This window comes from Canis lupus, chromosome 13 (genome assembly GCF_003254725.2).
Source record: "Canis lupus dingo isolate Sandy chromosome 13, ASM325472v2, whole genome shotgun sequence".
NCBI lineage: Eukaryota > Metazoa > Chordata > Mammalia > Carnivora > Canidae > Canis > Canis lupus.
The window spans coordinates 6611486-6634568 of NC_064255.1; the positions used below are offsets into that span (position 1 = coordinate 6611486).

The window sequence follows — 23083 nt, forward strand, 5'->3', positions numbered from 1 at the left end:
TCAAGAGCTCACTCGAGTAGGTGGCAGAGTCCAGTGTGGGTTCCAGTGTCCATGAAACATGAAGTGTTGTAAAGGTTGTATTTCCCCGAATTGGGTTAGGTATCCTGGAGGTACTCAAGAAGATTAAAGTGCTATACTGATTATTGCATTAAGTAGCCCTGAATCGGTTGGTGAGAAAAATTTTCAAGTTTCTTATATTCGTTGTGTATCAATGAGAATGTTTCATTTTTATATTACTATGGAGTATTGAACTAAATGCTTGAAGTAAGTATTTAGTTCAATACTTGCATTAAATACAAGTATTGTATTTAAATAGCTTAACTTGTTACTTTTCCTTTCTATTACAGGGAAATGAGACCAGAGACTCAGACTCTAAGTAGACACATTATCGAGAAGTTAATCATGTTACCTTTATTTTTATTGTATTTATTTTTATTATTACCTTATATTAGGGGAATCTAATACTGATTTTTCTTTTCCAGTAGTGATAAGAAGTTTTTTGTTTTGAAAAATATGTCTATATGTTATAAAACCTGAGTCCATTTAAAGAAAGTTTACTACGAATTATTGTATAAGCCATGACTGGACAAAAACCATGAACACAATATAAGGAGCTTGGGAAGAAAGCCTCCAAATGGAGGCTTTAGTAAGAGTCCCAGAAGAAAACTGATAACTTGGTCACTGGATTTCACTAAAGAGAATTTGGTGAAGGGATAGTGTACAAGCTGTAGATAGGGTTAAGGGAACTAAACCTGCAAGGGATGTGAAGCACCCAGGGCCTGGAAACTGGGAAGCTGTTAGTCTTCCCAATCTAAAGAGTCATCGGAAGTGATAGTGATGTGGGAGTGTGGTAGAAACAGACGGGCCACTTCCTGGGAGTGCTAACTGTACAGTAGAGCCATTGCTCACAACTGGAGACTCTCAAAGAGGATGGAATTGAGAGATATGTACCTGTCTTTTCTCTTCCTGCCCTCTGATACTCTGATCTTGTCAGTGCCTCCCATTGATTGAACCCAACTAGAAGTCAGAGAACAAGATAGCCCCAGTGATGGGGTCCACAGAATTCCACCTCCACGGAACACAAAGCGGAACATAAAGGAGAGTCACTGGAGGCCAGCAGGAAGGGGCAAGCAGAGAATAACCAGCTTATAGAAAGTATCAGAGTTCTCTGCCAGAGCTAATACTTTACGATTCTGGTTATGCCAGTCTGCTAGCGGCATGGCCTTAGTTCAATACTTACATATATGCAAGGATGCTTTTTAATGTATTTTACAAATGGTACATGGGGATCCCTGGGTGGCTCAGCAGTTTGGTGCCTGCCTTTGGCCTGGGGCATGATCCTGGGGTCCCGGGATCAAGTCCCACATCAGGCTCCCTGCATGGAGCCTGCTTCTCCCTCTGCCTGTGTCTCTGCCTCTCTCTCTCTCTCTCTCTCTCTCTCTCTGTGTCTCTCATGAGTAAATAAATAAAATCTTTAAAAACAAACAAACAAAAAACAAGAAAAACACAACTGGTACAACCTGGGCTCTGACCAGCCAGTGCAGTTGCCATAGACTTCTTGGTGAATAGGCTTTAAACTCTTAGTCTTTGAGTTGGAGAGGTAGGAGGGGGCTCACCAGAGAAGGGCCAGGGCAGGCAGGGTTGGGCTGAGCCCCACTTAGTTCAGGGTTCACAGTATTTGAAAATATTAAAAGGCAGTGGAGCCTACTTGTCTGTGAATGCTGAGAACCATCCCTCTTTGTGTTTGAGAAGTGAGAACAGAACTCTTCCACTGATCTTCTAAGATAAGTGGTTGATGTGTCTATGTTGCTCTCTGTGACCTACAAAAAGGAACACAGATTAAAATTCTTACCTTACTACTGAGCCTTTTATACTCTTGTTATGGGACTTGTACCTTGTCTTGCACTCTCATTATTTGTGAACTTACTCTCTTAAGTGGATTTTGTACTACTGCCAAAAAGATATTATATTTTTCCATATGTATCCTACTATACCTATTACAGTTCCTTAAACATGGTTGATTTTCATTATCTATTATTTTACGGAAATAACTTCATTGCTATTCATTGTGGTCATCCTGAAACGAAGAGAGAATTTAACTTTCAAAGATCCTTCAATTCCAGATATGGGGTTTGGTGGTAGGGGGTTATGTTTTATTCTTTGTTACCCAGCAGAGCCAATGATCCTGTTATGGAGTTATGATAACAGAGTGGTCCCTGGGTTTCTGCATTCTCTCTAACTTTATCTTACTTTTTACAATGATTCATTTTGTGAAGCTATATATAGAAATGAATATAAAATTTATAGAGTTTAAAATTCAAAATTCAGGATGCCTAACTGGTGCAGTTGGTTAAGCATTTGCCTTTACCTTAGGTCATGATCTCAAGGTCTTGGGACTCAGCAGGGAATCTGCTTCTCCTGCTGCTGCTGCCTTCCTGCTTGTGTGTGCGTGTGCTCTCTCTCTCTCTCTCTGTTAATAAATAAAAAATAAATAAATAAATAAATAAATAAATAATAATTTTTTTGATGTTCAAAATTCATCAACATCTCATTAATGTCAATTGTAATAATAATAGTTTCCTGAAAATTTTGTAATTTCTAGGTTACTTGTGAAGATTCTAAGAATTCATTTATTTCTTTGTATAATCATATAAAGATTTAAGTACTTGTATAGATTTGAGCAACTATGTGGAAAATAGTTATTGAATACTTCAGAGAAAGACAAGATGAGCAAGCAATTTTATTTAAAAATTTTGGCATTATTAGATTCAAAGTTTAGTTGTCATATTCTTTTGATTTCTCACATCACATTTTCTTGTACTGTTTCCTGATCTCTATTATCATTTATAGTAGGTATATCATGTAATATATTTATGTGTACCATGTCACCATGAATTACTTTCCTATAAAGCAGTTATATCACTTTAAGTTTTATCACTTAAAGTGAAGGTACTTATAAATTAGACTTTTAATGTTTGAAATGCAATTGCATTGTTAATATGTCTTCCTTTGCCATGACTATACTTTTGTTCAAAATATATTACATTTTTTTTCTTATGTGGAAATGAAGACATGAAACTGTGTGAACTAGCTACACTTATCAAGAACAGTTATAGTATGTGTGCCTGGGTAGCTCAATGAGTTAAGCATCAAACTCTTGATTTCAGCTCAGGTCATGATCTCAGGGTCATGATCGCAGGGTCCTGAGATCTAGCCCTGCAATGAGCCTCCCTGCTGGGTGTGTAGCCTGCTTAAGATTCTCTCCCACCCTCTCTCCCTCTGCTCCCTGCCCCCTCATGCTCCACAAGCTCTCTCTCTTTCTCTCTCTCTCTCTCTGGGTGGGGGGGAGGGGCATGGAGAACAATTATAGCTTTATAGATTCTTGCATTGTGAAGACTTGAGTCACTGGCTCATCTCCTATGCTGATTATTTAATGATGGCCTTTTTATACCCATTTAAAAAATACAACCAGGTTTTAATGAGTTTGAAGCTGGGGGGGAGGGAATCTCCAAAATAATCTAAATTCAGCTACAAACAAATGTGTCTTATTCTAAGCCTTTAACTGATTTTGTTTTACTGCATCTTACCTTTGTAAAAATCACTATTTGGAAATATGAGAGTTAAGGTTTTTGTATTGAGAGTAGTATAGTAATTACATACTGCTTTAACATTTTCTTCCATATATAATATTAATAACTGAATATTATTTTTACAGAAATGTCTTTGCTTACAGCAGTTAACTTTATTCATTTATTTATGATTAATGCTAATTTTCTTTATTATAAAGCCACAGAAGATAGCAAAATAATAAACCATGGGCATTTTATCTGTATAATAACAACTCTGTGTAGCAAATGTATACTTAGACATATGCTAAGGACATCCCTCTACCAGGATCTAAATGTCAAATAGAGGGCTTTAATTATTTTCCTTTCTCTCTGTGTGTTGGTGTTTTCCAGGTGATGATGAAGGAGTGCAGGAGACAGCAGAATCAGATGGGGACACACAGTCAGAAAAGCCAGGCCAGCCTGGAGTTGAGACAGATGATTGGGATGGTCCAGGTAAGACAGAAAACTTAGTCAACCATCTGTTGCTACTGTCAGAAATTCACTTTTTTTTCCTTTAAATTTTAATTAGATTCTAAAACTCTTACAATCTCAGCTCCTCTGTGTGTGTGTGTGTGTGTGTGTGTGTGTGTGTGTCTGTGTGTCTGTGTGTAATACAGTTACGGTGGAAATTTTTTTTTTTTAAGGTGGAAATTTAAGTAAACATCATTATTTAAAGAAGATTTTTTTTCTCCTTTTTTTTTACTTCATAGTCATATAAAAATTAGTTCATTCTACTTGCCTTTTTCTTTAACAGAAATTTTTATGCTGTATCTCCATTCAAATTGGGAATAATTTAAAAACCTTTAAACAAGTAACAATACTATAAAGACTTTTAGTTTAGTCATGTTGCAAATCATAGATTATTCTCAATTTGTATTTAGAAGTTTAGACAATGCCAATAGATACTCCCATCTGATTCAAGGTTTTAGCAACATTTTCATTTTTATGAATGAAAATTAAATTTGATTTTAATAATCCTGAGAGTGAATCATTTCAAGAAAAAGAAAAATTGATCAAAATACTCCAAAACATCAATATAATTTTATGTAAATATATACAGTTCATAAGAACTCAATAAAAAAAAAAACCTTTACATTTGGTGCCAACTAATTTACAATTGATGGTATATTTATAAATGGAGACTATTATGTCATAGGGCTTAAAGATACGAGTTTTTGAAATAGTTTTAGCCATAATTTCTAAAGCAGTAACATTTTTCATTAAGAAAGATCCCTATATTTCAATCACATTTTCACCCTTGCATGACTTTGCAAATTGCTCTCTGCTGTGCGTGAAGAAGAGAGGAACTCCAGTGGTAATTTTCTGAAACCAGCAGCTGGAAAATATAATGCAAACAAAAATGAAGATGCAGTATAGCTGATTATTATGATGTCATTTTTAATGTTATTCATGATACACACAAATATTTGTATTTTGTATACTACAGCATAATGGTTATACAAGATTTTGGATCAAAATGTGTTATATTTAAAATACCATCATACCACCTTTTGAGAGAAAGAAGATGCAGACATCTGACATTCTCACCTTATCGCGTAATGCTTCTGTCTTTTCAATGTAGGAAAGAACTCCTTTGATTTAAAAAAAAAAAAAAGTCTTTGGAAAACTTTATTTTTTTCCTGTAGATTACATTTAATTTAAAAAGGGTGGATGAACATACACTGTATAGTTCTTTATTCATGGAATTAAGTATGTATATGCTACTTAGAAGAGTTTTTACATTTAAAATTAGATTAGATGGCCTTTTGGATATGCCTACTTGCAAAGTGTGCATTCTTGCTGCTCTTTCAATAGAGCAAACTTGGCAGGGGCAGGTTTTCTTCTTTCCTCAGGGCTGGGACCCATGGTATTCCCTGTGACTTGGGAGTAAGTAAGCAAATTCAGGAGCTGGTAACTTATTAAACATGTAGCGCACAACCAATGCCCCCCCTTTGCAGGAAGATATTCCAGGAAGAAACATGCACTATTAAGTTACAGAAAGTGAGAGTGACAGAGAAAGGAGTAAGGTAAAGAATGATGGGTCATTCAGGATGAGATTTTTCACTGTTAAGTTAAATTTATTTTGTGTATCTGATTTAATGAAATTTTTATTTAGTTGTTTTCATGAAAATGTTTATGCTCTTTTCTGTGGAACATGGGGATATGTAAAAACTTTAAAGGAAGAGTGTATGTCTCTGAGCAGGTGTGCCTATAAGAAAGTTCTTTTTTTGTACATTGTAAAATAGATAACATGTTTTTCCCTACAGATATGTTACAATAAGAGGGGTTTTTATGATTTTGAACCCCCCCAAATTAATGGGGTTGATTCATAACAAAAGAATATCTGTTGGAAAAAAAAAAAAAAAGAATATCTGTTGGATATTTATTTTTTAAGGTAGAAATTTCATTACTTTCTTTCAGTTGGGACAAAATTTAGAGGGTATTTTTTTTTTATCTTTGCTATTGAATAAATAGCCATTATATAAATATTTTACCTCAATTTTTGTCATAATTCTTATAGCTTTGGAATGGTTAAGCCTCAAAACAGACCCGTTTAAAATGCTCAGTATTTTTTAAGCCCAGTAATATATCTGATACAACTTTTAAAATACTAAGCATCGAGTTTTGAATTTAACCACAAATGTTTGGTTAAGACATGAGGTTGTGAGCCAGGTGTGATTTTAAGGTTCTCATAATTTTAAAGTCCCTCCACCCAGTCCTGAGAGCCACCCTAAGATAGATAGCTTTCTCTAAATAAAATAGAACAGAATATAAAAACCCAAGAAATTATCTAGAGAATTTGAGGCATAGAACTGGCATCATTTAAGATGGATCAGGATTTATCTTATTTTGAAAGAGTTTGATTGAAGATGACTCCACAACCATTCTTGATGGCTCAATTCAGTAATGAATCAACTCTTGTTTGAAGTGTTCTATTTTTATCAAATGTAAATCCCCCAGCGCCATTCCCCCCCCCCTTATTTGTTATCCAACTAAAAGGTACATTTAGCAATTGCTCACACTTTTGTTAACTCTTATGATTACACAGAACCTAAACAATCTTGAGAAAAATTATCTTACATTTGCAAACATTTCTATGGTGAAATTTTTAAATGTTTAAATATTTGTGACTTTTATTTAAATATTCTTCAACTTCTTAGGAATCTTTCACTGTTTGAAAGGAGAGCTAGACCCACACTATGCTAAGAGAGTGGAGGCCAATGTAAAAGTCATTATCTCATTATTTGGTATTTCACATCATTGTTTTCAAGTTTCGCTTTTCTTTCTCACTCTTAAAAAAATTACCCTGATATTACCTTGCTTGGAATCTAAGTGATATGCTGTTTGAAATCTACTCTCTCTTCCTCTGCATTTGCCTATAGTTCATTTCTGTCTCTGTTTAAAGTAAATGCCTCTTCTTTTTTTTTTTTTTAATTTTTATTTATTTATGATAGTCACAGAGAGAGAAAGAGAGGCAGAGACACAGGCAGAGAGAAGCAGGCTCCATGCACCAGGAGCCCGACGTGGGAATTGATCCTGGGTCTCCAGGATCACACCCTAGGCCAAAGGCAGGCGCCAAACCGCTGCGCCACCCAGGGATCCCGCCTCTTCTTTTCTTTTATCACCCTCATAAAGACTTCAGTTTGGGTAGCCCGGGTGGCTCAGTGGTTTAGCCTCCCTTCAGCCCAGGGTGTGATCGAGTCCCTAGGATCGAGTCCCTAGGATCGAGTCCCACATCAGGCTCCCTGCATGGAGCCTGCTTCTCCCTCTGCCCGTGTCTCTGCCTCTCTCTCTGTGTGTCTTTCATGAATAAATAAAATCTTAAAAAAAAAAAAAAAGACTTCAGTTTACCAATAATCTTATACACTTAATTATTCAATAATTATTTATTGCACTAACACTTGTGAAAAGTATAGGCAAAAGCCCAAAGGTGTAGCATGATGCTATCCATACTTTCTTTTTGGTGCCATTTCTCTTCTTTGATCTTTTAAATTATTCATGTATTGCCACCAATGCAATCAATAGTTAAGCATGAAAACCTGAAAGGAAAGAATGCTCTAACGTACAGAAGAAACAGAACAAATTTTAGAGTTAGATCTGTGTTTGAATTCACACACTGATACTTAATAGTCACAGTCTTGTGATCTCAAGGGTATTCAACAGCCAAGGCCTCAGTTTGCTTATCTTTAGAATGGGAAGAATAGTAACTACTTTGAAACTTTGTTGTGTGGATGAAATTTGAACAGTGTATAGAAAGTAGCAGACAGCTTGGGAGAGCTTTGGATTCCCCAGATGTTAACAGTGTCTGCTTGTCCTAGAACCTCTCATACCAGCCAACAGAATGCTGACCTCATTTTGAAAACAGTGTTTGCATCTCTGGCTCTCTTGCTTAAGAAATCCTTAGAACCACAATCCATGGCCAAAGCCCTGAGTACTGATTTATGTATTTGTATGTAAAAGGAGACTCAGGGGAGAGAATTCAGACAAATCACTATATCTACCTTTATGAAATGAGCACCTTAAAAGTCACATCTTACATCAACTCTAAGAGTACCAACTCTAGCTTCTGTTATTAAAAACATGGTTACTCCTTTGTGTACTTGGAAATAATAATAATAAATAATCTGATTTCTCTTGTTTAATATTGAACATACCTAAGTCTTACCATTAGGATTACAGCCACAATAATTGAAATTTCCAAGAGCTTTAGTAAATGAATATATCACATTATTCAAATTGTGCAAATGAGTACATATACCCTCAAGTAACATGTATTAATACAAATATGCACAGATAGAAAATTTTGAGCAAGTAGTTACTTAGATTCTTTCTCACGGACTTATCAAGATAAGCATGCACTTTTGTTTTCATATTTACATGTTAAGCACTTGTGGTGTTTCAATAATGAAAAGTAGAAAAGCACACCTTGTATTGATGACTTGATAAATTACTAGAATAAAATTTGGAATTACTTTTGTATTATACATTCCAGAACAGCATGACTCGTTTCTAGATTGTTAAATGGAAATCCAAGTTTCTGTCAGAGGTAAATTATTTTGGAGCAGTATAATGAGTTGCAAAGACCACAGATATTTTTTCCATTTGTATCTTGGCCCTGCCACTTATGAAGTGTGACTTTGAGTAAGTTAATAACTCTGAGGCCTCAGTTTCTTTGTTTATAAAATGGGGCTAATAATAATCACTACTTCATTAATGAGATTTTTCTGTGTAAAACATGGAGTTGGGAGCTTCATTGTTGTGCTCAATAAATAGCTTTTAATACTACTTTTAGAATCATGTCAGCAATTGTGCCCTACTAACCATGACAGTGCCTTACAGATGTTAAGCTCTCATTTAACATCTGTGTAGTGAATTAACTTTGCAAAATAATGTTGCTATGTAAAATCACCGTGTAACTACAATAACTGTATTCTATTCAACTGGACTTAAAACAGGGTTCAGTTAAAGAAATTGTAATGTAAATAGATTCTCAGTTAATGCTTCGCATATAAACAAATGTGTGTACTTGTTGCATCTGCACTAAAAATTGATCTCAAAATCTACAAATAAGTTGCCCATTCACTTGCTGTTCCACATTAAGGATACACACAGATGATGGGGTTGGCTCTGATTTGCGCCCCAAACTGAGAAGATGGGAGTATTTCGCATAAAGTAGAATGGTAGCTGGCAGACCACTAGGAGATAGAAGTGCACACTAATGATACAGGGTTTTTTTTTTCCCCCCTCTTTACTAGTCCAAAGAAGGGCTTGGAGATTACAGTTCTGATTTCGTTTCCTTTTTGATTGGGAAAATGTGGTAGATATAAGATCTGGGAAATGCCATTTGAAGTAAATTAACAGAAACCTATGAAACATAGTTAACCATAGATATAGTCTGACAGTAAGAAGAATATTGTGAGAAGCGGAGGAAATCGTAGAATGACTGTGTATTACTCTGACAGTGAATTGGTATTATCTCTGCTATCAGATAATGCAGTTATCATTAATTTTCACATTTGCATTTCAATCTTTGGAAGGAAATGACTCTTGCCGGATGAAGATAAGAGCTCTGTACCACTATAATGAACCATCATTTTATCCCAATGCTTTGTGTCCATATGAAAATGAGGCAGGGAGGGGTGTGTGTGTGTGTGTGTGTGTGTGCATGCGTGTATGTATGGGGGTGTCAGAAAAACAGTATAGCAAAGTGTCAAAAATTGCTACAGACTTTTGAGCCCCTTATGAAACAAGAGGAGGTCAAAATAAATCTTCTGTAATGTAGTTAAGTGGATATCGGATTAAAAGATGAAAGCCTTACTCTTTGTAGAACAGAATGCCACATAAACTCAGTAAAAAAGTTCCTTTTATCTTATTTTTTTACTCCAGTTTTCACTCTCATGTAGAATTAGGGCACACATAAACCCAACCAAAAAAAAAAAAAAAAAAAAGTAGTTTGGAGGCAAAGTACTTACGATTATTGTTAGGAAAGATACATCTTTGAGTTATAAGTCCTGCATAAAATATATTCTTAGTCCAATCGCCTTCAATTCTGTGGTTTTACATTCTCACTCTGTGCTACTGAAACAAACTAGAAATTGTAGATGAAGCATTTGAGTGTTTTTGATATTAGTGGAACACCAGTCAGTGGAACCTACAGGAATAAAAGGTCTATATCACAAGTTTTATTATTAAACATGCTTTTGTATATTATAAGTTAAAACATAAATCTTGCATTGCTGTTTCACAGTTTGCCCACTTTGATTAGGTACTCACCCTCAGTTGTGTTAATAATGGGACTTATATTATGCTTTTTCCTGCTGAGCTAAAATTCAGCTTAGAATTCTCCTCCACAAAGCACTTCAGGAAGATACTACCTGTTGGTAAGAATTGACATATAAGATAAACCTTTGCTACCCCTTTTATAACCTCCTTCATTAAAATGCATGCATTAAATATTTATTTTGGCACAAGGATTTTTAGCATCAGTTGTTTTTCTTGACTCAGCATTTTGCCTTGAAAAAAATACCTAAAAATGTGATTGGCTCTCATATCTGGAAAGTTGAAAGAAAAAAAAAAACAAAACTAAGTCTTGTAATTATTTGTTTTTATTTTATCTGGGTCAGAAGAGGACTTAATTGGGCTCAGATGAAGTAAAGCCCAACACAGGGGCATGCATTAGAAGTAGTTTAAAAATATGGAAAATAAAAGAAGTGCATACAGACACATACACTTGTAATAAATGGGCCGCAAACTTAGAACTAGATTGCTAGAAGACTCTTTATAAAGGTAGTATTGATTGAGTACACAAAAATGAAATAAATTGGTTAGTTAGGTAAACATTTATTTATTCAACTGTATATTGAATATCAAATGTATGCAATGCTCTGTGCCAGACTCAAGGACATGTAGCAGTAAATAAGCCAGGGTGGTCGCTACCTCAGAGAGTTTATGCAGTCTTGGAAACTGCAAATAGTAATAATAATGATTTTTTTTGAGTGCTTACTGTATATGTGATAGCTGTTCTACAGAAGAAACATAAATGAGACCATAAACCATGTTATGAGGGGGTGGGAGTCAGTAATGACTTATCTAAGGAACAAATATTTTAAATTGTTTTTTTTTATTTTTAATTTTTATATTTTAACATGCAAAGTTTCAAATATACATAAAATAAGAGGGGAGTGTATGATGAGTCCTTGAATATCTATCGCCCAGCTTCAAACATTATCAACTTCTTGCCAAGCTTGTTTTATCAATTTCCTTTTATGTAACTATCTATCTATCCTTTTTTTTTTTTTTTTTTTTTTTTTTTTTTGTATTTTAAAGCAAATTGCAGAAGTTATGCCATTTCACCCTTAAGTGCTTTGGTATGGCTCTCTAATAAATAAAGACTTTTGTTTCAAACATAACCACGAACAATAGCATTGTACCACATAAAATATAATTCTTAATATTATCTGAAGCTCAATTCATCTTCAAATTTCCCAGTTATCTCAAAAAGTGTCTTTATGTTTGTTTTTTTTCAAATCCGAAATTGAAGGAGGTCCACATATTGATTGATACGATTCTCAAGTCTTTTGAATCCTGCCTCAACTCCTTTCTCCCACTTATTTATTAGAGAAACCAGTGTATTTATCCTGGAGTGTTGTTTACATTCTATATTAGGTAGATTAAATCCTAATGTTGTGTAACATCTCCCATATTTTTTTTAATTTTTAAAATGAAAAATTTTAAAATAAATATTTTTTTAATTTTAAATTTAAAAAAAATATTTGAGAGAGAGAGAGCAGGGGGAGAGGAGCAGAGGGGAAAGGAGAGAATCACAAGCAGACTCCATCCTTGAGCCTGACACAGGGCTCAATCTTAGGACCCTGAGGACCTGAGCTAAAACCAAGAGTCAGATGCTCAACCAACCATCCTTCTATCCCCCCATATTTCTTGTAAATTGGTAGTTAAATCTAGATTCTTGAATACATTCAGATTCAATAATATAGGTAATAATACTACATACACATTGCTGGGTGCTTTCTTTGGTTCATATCAGTAGATATTCCATAAAGAGGTGCCTGGGTGACTCAGCGGTTGAGCGTCTGCCTTCGGCTCATGGGATCCAGGATCGAGTCCCGCATTGGGCTCCCTGTGGGAAGCCTGCTATTCCCTCTGCCTGTGTCTCTGCTTCTCTTTCTATCTGTGTCTCTCATGGATAAATAAATAAATCTTTTTTTAAAAAAAGATATTCCATAAAGATGAGATGTCCCACTTGTAATTATATTCCAATGTACCAGGGAGTTCATGTGTTTCCAGCCTGATCCATCCAATATGAAGTTTCCCATTTACCTTTTCACTAATGATTGTGGCCAGACTTCATATATCATTAAGGATTGTGCAATCATCCCTTCTATATTATTAACTGGTATTATTGTCTTCTGAAAAAATTTCCATCATCTACTATTACACTAAATACTATTCTTAAAGGGAAGATATATGCTTGATTCTTTCTCATTATTTCAGAATAATAAAGAGTAGAAAGAGTGCTGTAAGATGAGGCTAGTAAAGTAGGCAAGACTCAGTGATTCAGGGCTTTGTAGTCCACAATACTATTATTGGATTTAACTTCAAGATCAATGTGAAAACATGTTATACATATAAGCCACATGTTCCTATTTGCATTAAATAAACTGCTCTGACTGCTCTGTGGAGAATGGATAGAAGAAGGTCAATAAAAAGCAAGTCTTATCAAGAGATGAAAGTGGTTTGTAGAGAGCACTGGTTATATTTGAGGATGTGCTTGCAAGTGGCTTGCTCAACTTTGAGTATTTGTTGCCATTCACTGAAGTAAGGAAGCCTGAGGGAAAGGCATGCATTTTTAATATGTCGTTTGCAGTTTTCTTGAGACATCCAAGTGGAGCTGTTGAATAGAATGTTGGTTATATAGTCCAGGAGCTTGGAGAGAGGTCTTCTCTAGAGATAGAAATTAGAGATTTAGCAATATATGCATGACAGTGGAATTCATGGATGTTATGAAATTGCCTGGGATGGGAATATATATAAGAAGACTTGGACATGAAGCTTGAAGAACTCCTATCTCTTGCTGGAGGATAGAAAAAGAAGTGTCATCAAAGGAGACTGATAAGGAGTAGCCAGATAAGATGGAGAAAACCAGGAGAATGTAATCGTTTTTAAGAAGGACCGAGTCATGCCTGGGCTAACTGCTGCCAAGAGATCAAATGGGGATTTCAAGACTCTGCTTGAATTTAATGCCATGCAGATATTGGTGATTTAACTACAACTATTTTAGTGGAGCTCTGGAAGCAGAAACCAGGCTGTGGTAGGTTGTAGTAGGAGGGAAAGGCAAGCAAATTGAGTCAACTATTGTACACAATTATTCTTGAATGTTCTTGGTAAAGATATTTTTGGGGAGTTACTTTGAATCTGTTTACTGATAAAATTATTATCATTTACCTCTTATTTCTACCTAAGAGTTTTGCAAACTTTAGAATTTAGGAATATGCCTTTGGAGAAATTTATATTCTTGTATTAAACTATTCTGAATCCACCATCCATTAACTTACAGATTATTTTAAAGTTATTTTTTGTTGTTTGCCCCTACCATATCTTCAGGCTTTAGAGTACACATTTTTGTCATTTCTTTTAAATTTTATCATTTCAACTTTTATCCCCTGATGACTTGAGTTTATCAAATAGTTTTGGGTTTTTTTTTTTTGATGGTTATCACTTTTAATGTAATTGATCTGTTAAATTTGATAATATATCATGATGTACTATAAATTTGATATGAATTAGAGAATGCTTTCCATTCTTTCCAGTATCCACACTGATAACAGCTAATATTTTATTATTGTTATTTTTTGTTGTCATTTTAATCAGGAGCACATTTGGACCTTGGGAATTATTCTGTATGCCTTCATAATAAACTCCTACACTTGCTTCTAAGATTGACATGTGGAGCTTGCAACATATCGCTCATAAATATAACTTGCATTAGCCTGCCACATCTTGTACTTCTTCCCCTACACAAGACTGCATTTAATTAATTAATTTAATGAGTTCAAACATTTATTGAAAAAATCACTGTGTGTCAGACTAGAGATAAAAAGATCACTTGGGTTCAGGCTGCCTTCTGAAAGCTCACAGTACACAACATAAGACATAATTCAAATACATCACTGTGGATTCCATTGCAGAGGCACTCACAAGTGAACAGTGGTAGCAAAGAGAGAAGGACCTCTCCTGCAAGATGGGGGAGGTGGCGGGGAGGTGGTCAGCGGATTAGCTTTCACACAGAGGGAGAAGGAGAGGGTTGCTGGTGCTGGTGGTGAAGTATCGTGCTGATGAGTAACACATATAAACATGATCCCTTCAGGAGACCCCAGGAGCAGTGATAACTTCATATTAGAGACACTCTAAGTTGTTATTCATACAAAGAAAGTGTTTAGTCTTCTGCAACATATAATTCCTTAGCATCGTCATAAGCTTGCTGCCATTTTGCCTGTCTAGAAGCTGCGGGCTCTGTTAGCCCTACCCTACCCAGCCATTGCTACGTTACAAGGCGTGATCTTTCCTATCATTCTGGGGAACGGAGGGGCTCTCTGAAAGACAACAGAAGCTATAGTCTCTTCAAGTCACAGATGGGAATCCACACTTAGACAAGACAATACCTTGTGAAGATCTGTTATATCCTTGAACTTTTAAAAAAAGCAACAGTGAAAGAGTTTGGTAAAAGGTCAGCAGGGAAACCATCAAGAAACCTTATTGCAAGTTAAGCCACGGCCTGGAAATGTAACAGCAAAGTAGAGCCTCTAGTGGCCTAACTGATCCTGCCTGTTTGGAAACGGGGTTGAATATTGGAGGTTCTTGGGAGAGTTTTGGGGGGAAGAAGACAGGAAGGCTCAAGAGGGAGAGTCTGAGCTTTTGCAAACAGCAGAGTCCTTCTTGGCAGAACTTCTGTGGTCCTTAATTTAGGGAAACATAAAAGAAAATTGCAAAGTGCTGCGTGTTTTAAAAAATGCTTTCTTATTGAATACATTGTCAATTGTCATATGCAGGGAAGCAATGAAAAGAAAATATTGGGTGCTAAACGTAAGTTTATATTTGGGTAAATACACAGAGAATCAAAGGTTTTTTTTTTGTTTTTTTTTGTTTTTTTTTTTTTTTTGAGTTTTCAGGGCAGAATCCCTTGAGGGAACTAGAAGCATAACATTCATTTCAACTGACACTGTGTAAAAACAGTCACAGGCTTTCCTGATTGAATGGAATTTGAACAAATTCTTTGGATTTTCCCTCCCATTGCCTTATTGAAATAATTGAATATAATGAAAAGTTAGGGATCTTATTATTTATTAAATACATACTACTTATATGAATATAAATAATATGAAATAATCAAGATCATTGCATTTTTGAATACTGTGTTAATGTAAATATAAAAAGAACAAATGCACAAGCCCATTCTAATAGGGATAGTAACATGGCATATCTTACAGAATTAAGTAGAATGTAAGTCAGGCAAGGAATATCAAAGTGACTGAATATCTGAGATTGACAGCACTTATTTTCAATGTTTTTAATAAACAATGCATTATTTAATTTTATGGTATTTCAATTACATTTTCTATATAAAGGCAATACAAGCAAGCCAAAAGAAAAGAGGAAAGAAGAAAACATTTTCTCTCATCAGAGTGTTTGCCCTTTCAGTTTCCCCTACCCATTTTTTTCTTTTAAATTGGATGTTTCTCCAAGAAGATTACCATCTTTTTCAGTCAAGGATATTTTTCACTACCCTAAAAATTTAATAAAAGAAGGATGTTGAATATATAAACAATAATTATTGTAATGTGACGATTGCAGTAGTGGTTAGATAAGGTGATAAATGAAGTAAAATTTTTAAAAAGGTATGCCTGCCATTCTTAATTCTGTAGCTGGACAGAGTTAAGTTTTCTTAAAATTGCTTTCTCAGTGTAAAAGAAGTCACTTGAGTGAGCCTTCTTAATTATGTAAATATCAGGCAAATAAGAGCTAGGCTCTTTCACATTGGGTGTGGGAGCTCTTTGTCACTTGGCCAAAAACACCCATGTCTTAGAAATATGCCTGCTCTAGAGGGAGCTGGGTGGGAGAGGATGGAGGACTGATTTGCATATGTATTGCTTTCTGTGTGGCAATCAACCAGCCTCCATTGCTTCTTCCTCAGTTTGAGGTGTGTGTTAGTCTGCTCTGGCTGCCAAATACAGAATACCACAAATTGGATGGCTTAAACAATAGACATTTATTTTTTTTTTCACAGTTCTGCAGACTGGAAGTCCAAGATCAGAGTGCCCACAGGGTTGGTTTCTGGTGAGACTTCTCTTCTTGGCTTGTAGATTAGATGGCCACCTCTTTACTGTGTCCTCACAGGGCTTTACCTCTGTGCTTGCATACTTCTGATGTCTCTTCTTATATGGACATCAGTACTATTGTATTAGGGCTCCAGCCTTATGGCCTTATTTAAAACCTTATTATCTCTGTAAAGGCCCTATCTCTAAATACAGTCACATTGGGAGTTAGAGCTTTAGCCTATAATCTTGGGAAGGACACATTCAATCCATAACAGGTTAGACTGGGTGGTTTTATCCAAAGTCAGCTGGCACGGAAAGGACACCAAGGACAGATTTCTGGAAAACAAGAAAAGCCAGGGCTCAACAGTAGGACCTTAGGTTTTAAGAGGGATATTTCTTTTTTACCCTTTGTTCCTAAATCTGGAACCCCTTGTGTGACCAGCTAATGTGTCCTAGGGTCCTGCTCTGGGGAAGAATGGCTGATCTGAGATGTGAGTGTGAATGAAGTGAACTGAATCCTGGGGCCTAAGGGGGACACCATGGCAGGTTGTATAAGAGCTGAACCCATTTGGTTATTACCTTGGGAGGGAAGGAGAATCCACGGTACTGTGCAGGAATGGTTTTCAGTAATGACACCAAGCAATCAAGAACAAAACAGGGGCTTCAGTGGCCTAACTGATCAGCGTGGAATTTTGCAGTGAGGCTGGCTCATGAGGATACCTGGAGAATTGGGGAGGAGGTACAAAGAGAAACGTCTCAAGACAGAGAAGCTTAACTTCTTGCTAACAAATTTTACCACAAGCTGATAAATGAGAATAATATAAGTCACTAAAGAATATTAAGGGAGCCCAGAAAAAAGACACCTGTCTCTGCTTTGGGAGGCTAGTTAAGGCCTCTTTACTTTGTAAGCATAGAGACATTTAACATATGGAAAAAAAGAGGGGAAAAGACATTCCACCATTCCAGGTAACTTGGCATTAATGCGGAGGGTGAATTGTGGTAGGACTGAGACCTGTCTAAAGTTAGCTATCGAGGCAATAGCCTGTTGTTCAGATCAGAACATAGTAGACCATTGTCTTTCTCTATTTCGCCTAGTATAGTACCCTCTAGTCCCATCCACATTCGTTGCAAATTATAAGATATTATCATATGATCTCACTCATATGTGGATCTTAAGAAACAAAACAGAAGATCATAGGGGAAGAGAGGAAAAATAAAATAAGATGAACTTAGAGAGGGAGACAAACCGTAATAGACTCTTAATCATAGGAAACAAACTGAGGGTCACTGGATGGAAGAGAGGGTGAGGGGACAGGGTAACTGGGTGATGGGCATTAAGGAGGGCACATGTTGTAATAAGCACTGCATATTATATAAGACTGATGAATCACTGACTTCTGCCTCTGAAACCAATAATACATTATATGTTAATTAATTGAATTTAAGTTAAAAAAACAACACAGTAGAAACTTTGGTAAAATAAAAGTTGTTGGCATTGTTAATAAGTATTCGTGTTCCTTGTGAAAATGGGTTGTAAGTGGTGACAGTGGAAGGACGGTTTCTTCTCTCAAACCCCAAGCATGGGAAAGCAGTGATCTGGAAGTAATGTTGGGGAGCAAGCCAGAAACCGCTTGATTCTAGAGTCTCTGCTCTGATCCTTTGCCACACACACACACGTGAATATACTCAAACACACAAACTTGCGCTTACACGTGTACACACACATGCATACATACAACAACAGTTTTTTTGAACGATATAAGAGTCTTAGTGGTTACGTGGACAAAATAAACCTTTACTTTTATTCTGTAAGGCTAAATAAAATATTTTATTCATTATGAAAAAATATTTTAACCATTTTAAGTCATTAAATTTAATAATTATCTTCACATTTTATATTACATTTGAAGATAAATATGAGATTTTAAGCATTCAGCCCCACATAATGCACCTTTTATTCACAATTTTTGACATATTAGTGTGAATTATAGGAAAAATTGTTTGATTTTAAAGAACAAGTAGATATTTTTGAAAAGCACAAATCATTCATTAAAAGTCTTAATTACAATTATATGACAAAATTAATTTCCTATGAAATAGGCTTTTCTGTCTGGAAAATGGAAGTGAATTATTTTAAGAACTCATATAACTTAAGGCTAGCATTTCATGCTAATAATTAATGATTAATATATAGTAGAATATTTTAGCACATTTTAAAATAAAGGAAGAGGTTGTTAGTTAATTGAGTTTTCTGGATCTTTAAATTTTTTTTTTTTTTACTTTTATGGGTAAACATAATAAAATGAAAAAAAATAGTTATCACATTTTAATAAAGTAAAATGAAGATGGTATTACATATGACTGTTACAGAAATGCATGAAATACCTCAATGGTTTGAAAGCACGTGAAATTAATAATACTTCTGATTCCCTTTGGGCATTTAATATTATTAAATTTATATAATTTAAGACATTTGCTCTGTTTGGCTCATTGACATTCATCTTAAGAAATCCTAAAACATAAATTTAAAGTACTGATAAGGGTAAAATCAGAAAATAAAATGACCTAAAGCATTTATTTTTCTGAGTGTTCTTGTCTTAAAATAATAAAAATTAAAACTATGTCCAGAATTAATGTTGAAGTCATAAAACTATGTCCTGGGCAATGTTTTTCCTCTCCTCTAAACTTTTTAGCTTTCTCCTTTGCATTTATATCTCTAATGCCTGATATTTATTAAGAGTTTACTATTTGCCAGTTACTGTGATAAGCATCAAGATCATAAAAGCAAACACATTCTCATAATTTTCGGTCACGACAACTAATAAACTGAGGCACAGGAATATTCAGTACCTCGTCCAAGGTCACAAAGCAATCATGAAATTGAAATTAATTGAATTAAGCAGCTTGACTCCGGAGACTGTGCTCATCACCACATCATTTTCTCTAGTTTTCAATGTCTTCATGATGATGGCACCTGTAGCTGCTACCATATTTTGATATCATTTCACATAACTGGGGGCAAGGGGGAGGTCTGTCTTTTTCCTTTGCTAAACTACAAACGAGGAAAATATCCTTTATTTTTCATTAAAATCTTTTATTAAGTTTTATTTATACTGTAATATTTTTTGGTGTGTGAATTCTAAGGTTTTGCCTTTTGGTTGCTATGTGTAATTTCATCATTTATCTGGCTTTGTCCTGGAAAACGTATAATAATCCTAACAGCCACCGTGCATTGGGCATCCTGACTCTACTCACTATGCTTTGTTTTCCAGTTGAGGAAACTGAGGCTTAAAAACTTGGTAATGTAGGTGAGAAGTGACTCAGCCAGGATTCCCAATAAGAGTGGCAATCAGTAATGCTGGAAACACCCCCTTACAGGACACTCTTTTTTCCTGGGCATTATAGGAGTAATTTTTTTTTTTTTTTAGTACCTCCTTCAATTCTTTCCACATGCCTCATAGGTTATCCCTATTTTATAGGTGAAGATGTTAACTCTTAGAATAGTTAGGTAGCTAATCCAGTCTCCGGTTGCTAGTAAAGTCAAGCTTATGGGGTGATTAGAGTAATGGAGACACAACCTGTGATGAAAGCTGCTTTTGAATTTGGCTTTAACAGCTAAACAGCTCAGCAAATTTGGACAGATGACTTGCCCCGAATCATCGTAGTGCCCCTCGCCTTTATTATCTGTAGAATGGGAGTGCTGTATACCTGCTTCACAGAGTTTGGAGAGTGTTACGTGAATGAAGCACCGAGAAAGGTGTCGGGCACAAAGTACTAAGTGATAGCAACATGACATTATCATCATCATCATTATTTTGTAGCCACATTTTCTTCTGTCTTAAATCTTGCTTCAATCTTGTTTGTTTTTCTCCATTAGATTTCCTTAACTTTTCAGGGCCCCCTGGGTGGCTCAGTTGGTTCAGCATCTGTCTTTGATTCAGGTTATGATCTCAAGGTCCTGGGATCAAGCCCTGCACCTGGCTCTTTGTCCAGGAGGGAGCCTGATTCTCTTCTCCCTCTGTCTGCCACACCTGGTTGTGTGCTGTCTCCCTGTCAAATAAATAAAAATCTTTAAAAACAAAAAGATTTCCTTAAGTTTTGAATGGCCAGAGAAATCCTGAGTCATTTTGTATGTATTTTGTTTAGAAAACCAGGGTCCTTTGTAGAATTCAACATCCTTGATTAGAATATAACTTTCAGCTGAATGTGAAGTGCTAAACCATTTTTGGTTTTTAAAAAAGTTATTTGGGCCTTTCTCCAGTCTCATTCCATGAAGGACTTGGGATGACTTATAAAAAACATGAAATATAAAATGACAGAATGCATTATTAAGGTAGATAGAAGAAAATATGGACAAGAAACCAATAGAGAGGGAGGGATAATATAATTACATGGCCATCCAAACTGGGAGTCTAAGATATTTGCTGGAAAAAGGACCCCAAATCCCCACTTCTCCCCTGGGCTCTCTTCTCTGTACTGTTCTCTAGTTTTTGGAGGGTCTTAACATTTTTTTCAAAATTGCTTTCCTTTCTCTCTTTCCTTTTCTCCTTTTTTTCTTGGGACTTATCTTTGCAGACTAGCTCAGACGTTCTTACTGAATTGTTCTCATGAGATCTGTATTCTCAATTGGTTTTATATCTTTCCATTTTATGGTGCATCCTGAACTACTCAGTTCACTCTCTGAAGATGAAATAAGAAGGAGGAAAGTGTTACTAAATCCTTCCTCCTGTGTTTTCAAAAAGCCACAGCATTGGCTATTTTCTATTGTGTATGCTTTTACAAAAATTCCTTTAAAAATCAAATATATGCTTATCATTATTTTAATAAAACCTCCACTGAGTAAATGAATTCCATAGAACTGGAAAAAAAAATAAAATTTGCAGTGAATGGTGGATGATACTGGTATTCAATAGGGAGCTCTTAAAAATAGACCAAATGCAGAAGACATTTTTGCCGTTTTATATTTGTAAGAAAATGATTTCATTAGAGGGGAAAAGAGAGAAAAAAACCTTCATTGGGAATGTTGGAGAATGCAGGCTCCTAAGGAGACCAGCGGAGAAGACAAACTAAGTCCACAGATGCAGATTAGGCCTCAGAAGATGAGGGCGTAAAAGGGATTTAATGGTGGGGTGGATTATAGAAATCCATGTAACAATGTTAAATAATTATAGTTCCAGCCGAGATCAAAGCAGTGCTGATTGAACGCCCTCAAGCTGTTAGCACGAAGTATCTTGAAGGGGGGAAAAAAAAACCTGCCTCAGAGATTGGTCATCCTGAGTAAACTGTATCTGTGATCTATAGAAGTTCCAACTCTATGGAGGACACCAGTTGTGGGGGAGTAATGATGAAGGAGGGATCCTGTAAGGGAGTTTCTTCCTCTGGAACTTGATATTAAAAGAGACTTTTGGTGCTGTTTGTAATTTGGTTGAAAATGCACAAAAGTATGTAATTAACCCTTTCTTTTGGAGGGTGGAGAAAAGAGATTTACTCAACCATATCACAGATATCATTGGGAAATTCTATATTTGAATTACTTGCCATTGTTTATTTTTCTCTTTGAGGAAAATTTTACTTTCATCACATATACCAGAGTGAAATCAACTGTAGGTAAGGCTACCTGAAAAGAAACTTGTTTCTGGAAGATACATTTATCTGCAAAAGGATAAAAAAATATTTTCACTATCAAGGGGAAAGAAAAAGTGAGGCTACATCCATACTTGTGGATTTGTTTGATTTTGTAATGTCTCCAAGCTGTTATAAAATATAGAATTTTAAAGCAGTTGAAATTAATTTAAAAATGGGAAAATTAAATTAACCTGTCACAGTGTTTTGGACAAATTTAATGTAGAACTATATATCTACATCTATATCTATATATTATATGATAAAGGAAAGAGGGAAGCATAGTTTCTATATCTTACAGATGCATCTTTAATTACTTTTCAAAAAATAAAATTACAGGGGGGGTGCCTGGGTGGCTCAGTGGTTGAAAGTTGGCCTTTGGCTCAGATCTTGAACGTGGAGTCTTGGGATCGAGTTCCGCATCAGGCTCCCTAGAGGGAGCCTGCTTCTTTCTCCCTTTGCCTGTGTCTCTGCCTCTCTGTGTCTCTCATGAATAAATAAAGAAAATCATTTAAAAAATTATTTAGTATTTGTAAGTCACAAAAAATGCAAAACCAACAAATACTAAAGCTATATTTATAAAAATTATAGTTCTAATTTTTATAGTATCCATTTAAAATATATATATTTGACATACCTAGTTGAACTATGTAGTTGACATAACAAGTTAAATTATGTAGTTGAAAAGCCAACTATTTACAAATGCTTTTTTGTGACACTGGATATTGTGGCTGGATTTCACTTGGGGAAGATTAAGATAGATACTTTGGTAAGGCACATGACATTCCTACTGAAATGACAGTTTTAAGATTTAGGATGTGTAGGATGGAGCTAGCCATCTCATTTTGAATTTTAAAAACCTATATGTTAGAAGATAAAATATTGATCCAAATATTGGATAATAAATATTTATGCATTGCTTAAGAAGTTGTGATAACTTTTTAAGGGAAAATGCTTTTGGATAGATAGACAAAATCTGAATATTTTTATTAGAATAATTTAATAAGTTTTCTAAGTCAA

General features: G+C 35.4%; 1 protein-coding gene across 4 annotated transcripts in view; it reads left to right on the forward strand.

Moving 5' to 3' along the window:
* ZFPM2 (zinc finger protein, FOG family member 2) overlaps positions 1-23083 on the forward strand; it is a 457957-nt gene that overhangs the window by 115037 nt on the left and 319837 nt on the right. For all 4 annotated transcript variants that reach the window (XM_025450404.3, XM_025450405.3, XM_049093338.1 and 1 more), the window contains one exon: positions 3960-4061. In XM_025450404.3, coding sequence (XP_025306189.1) covers positions 3960-4061 — 102 coding nt within the window. The remainder of the gene's footprint in view (positions 1-3959; positions 4062-23083) is intronic.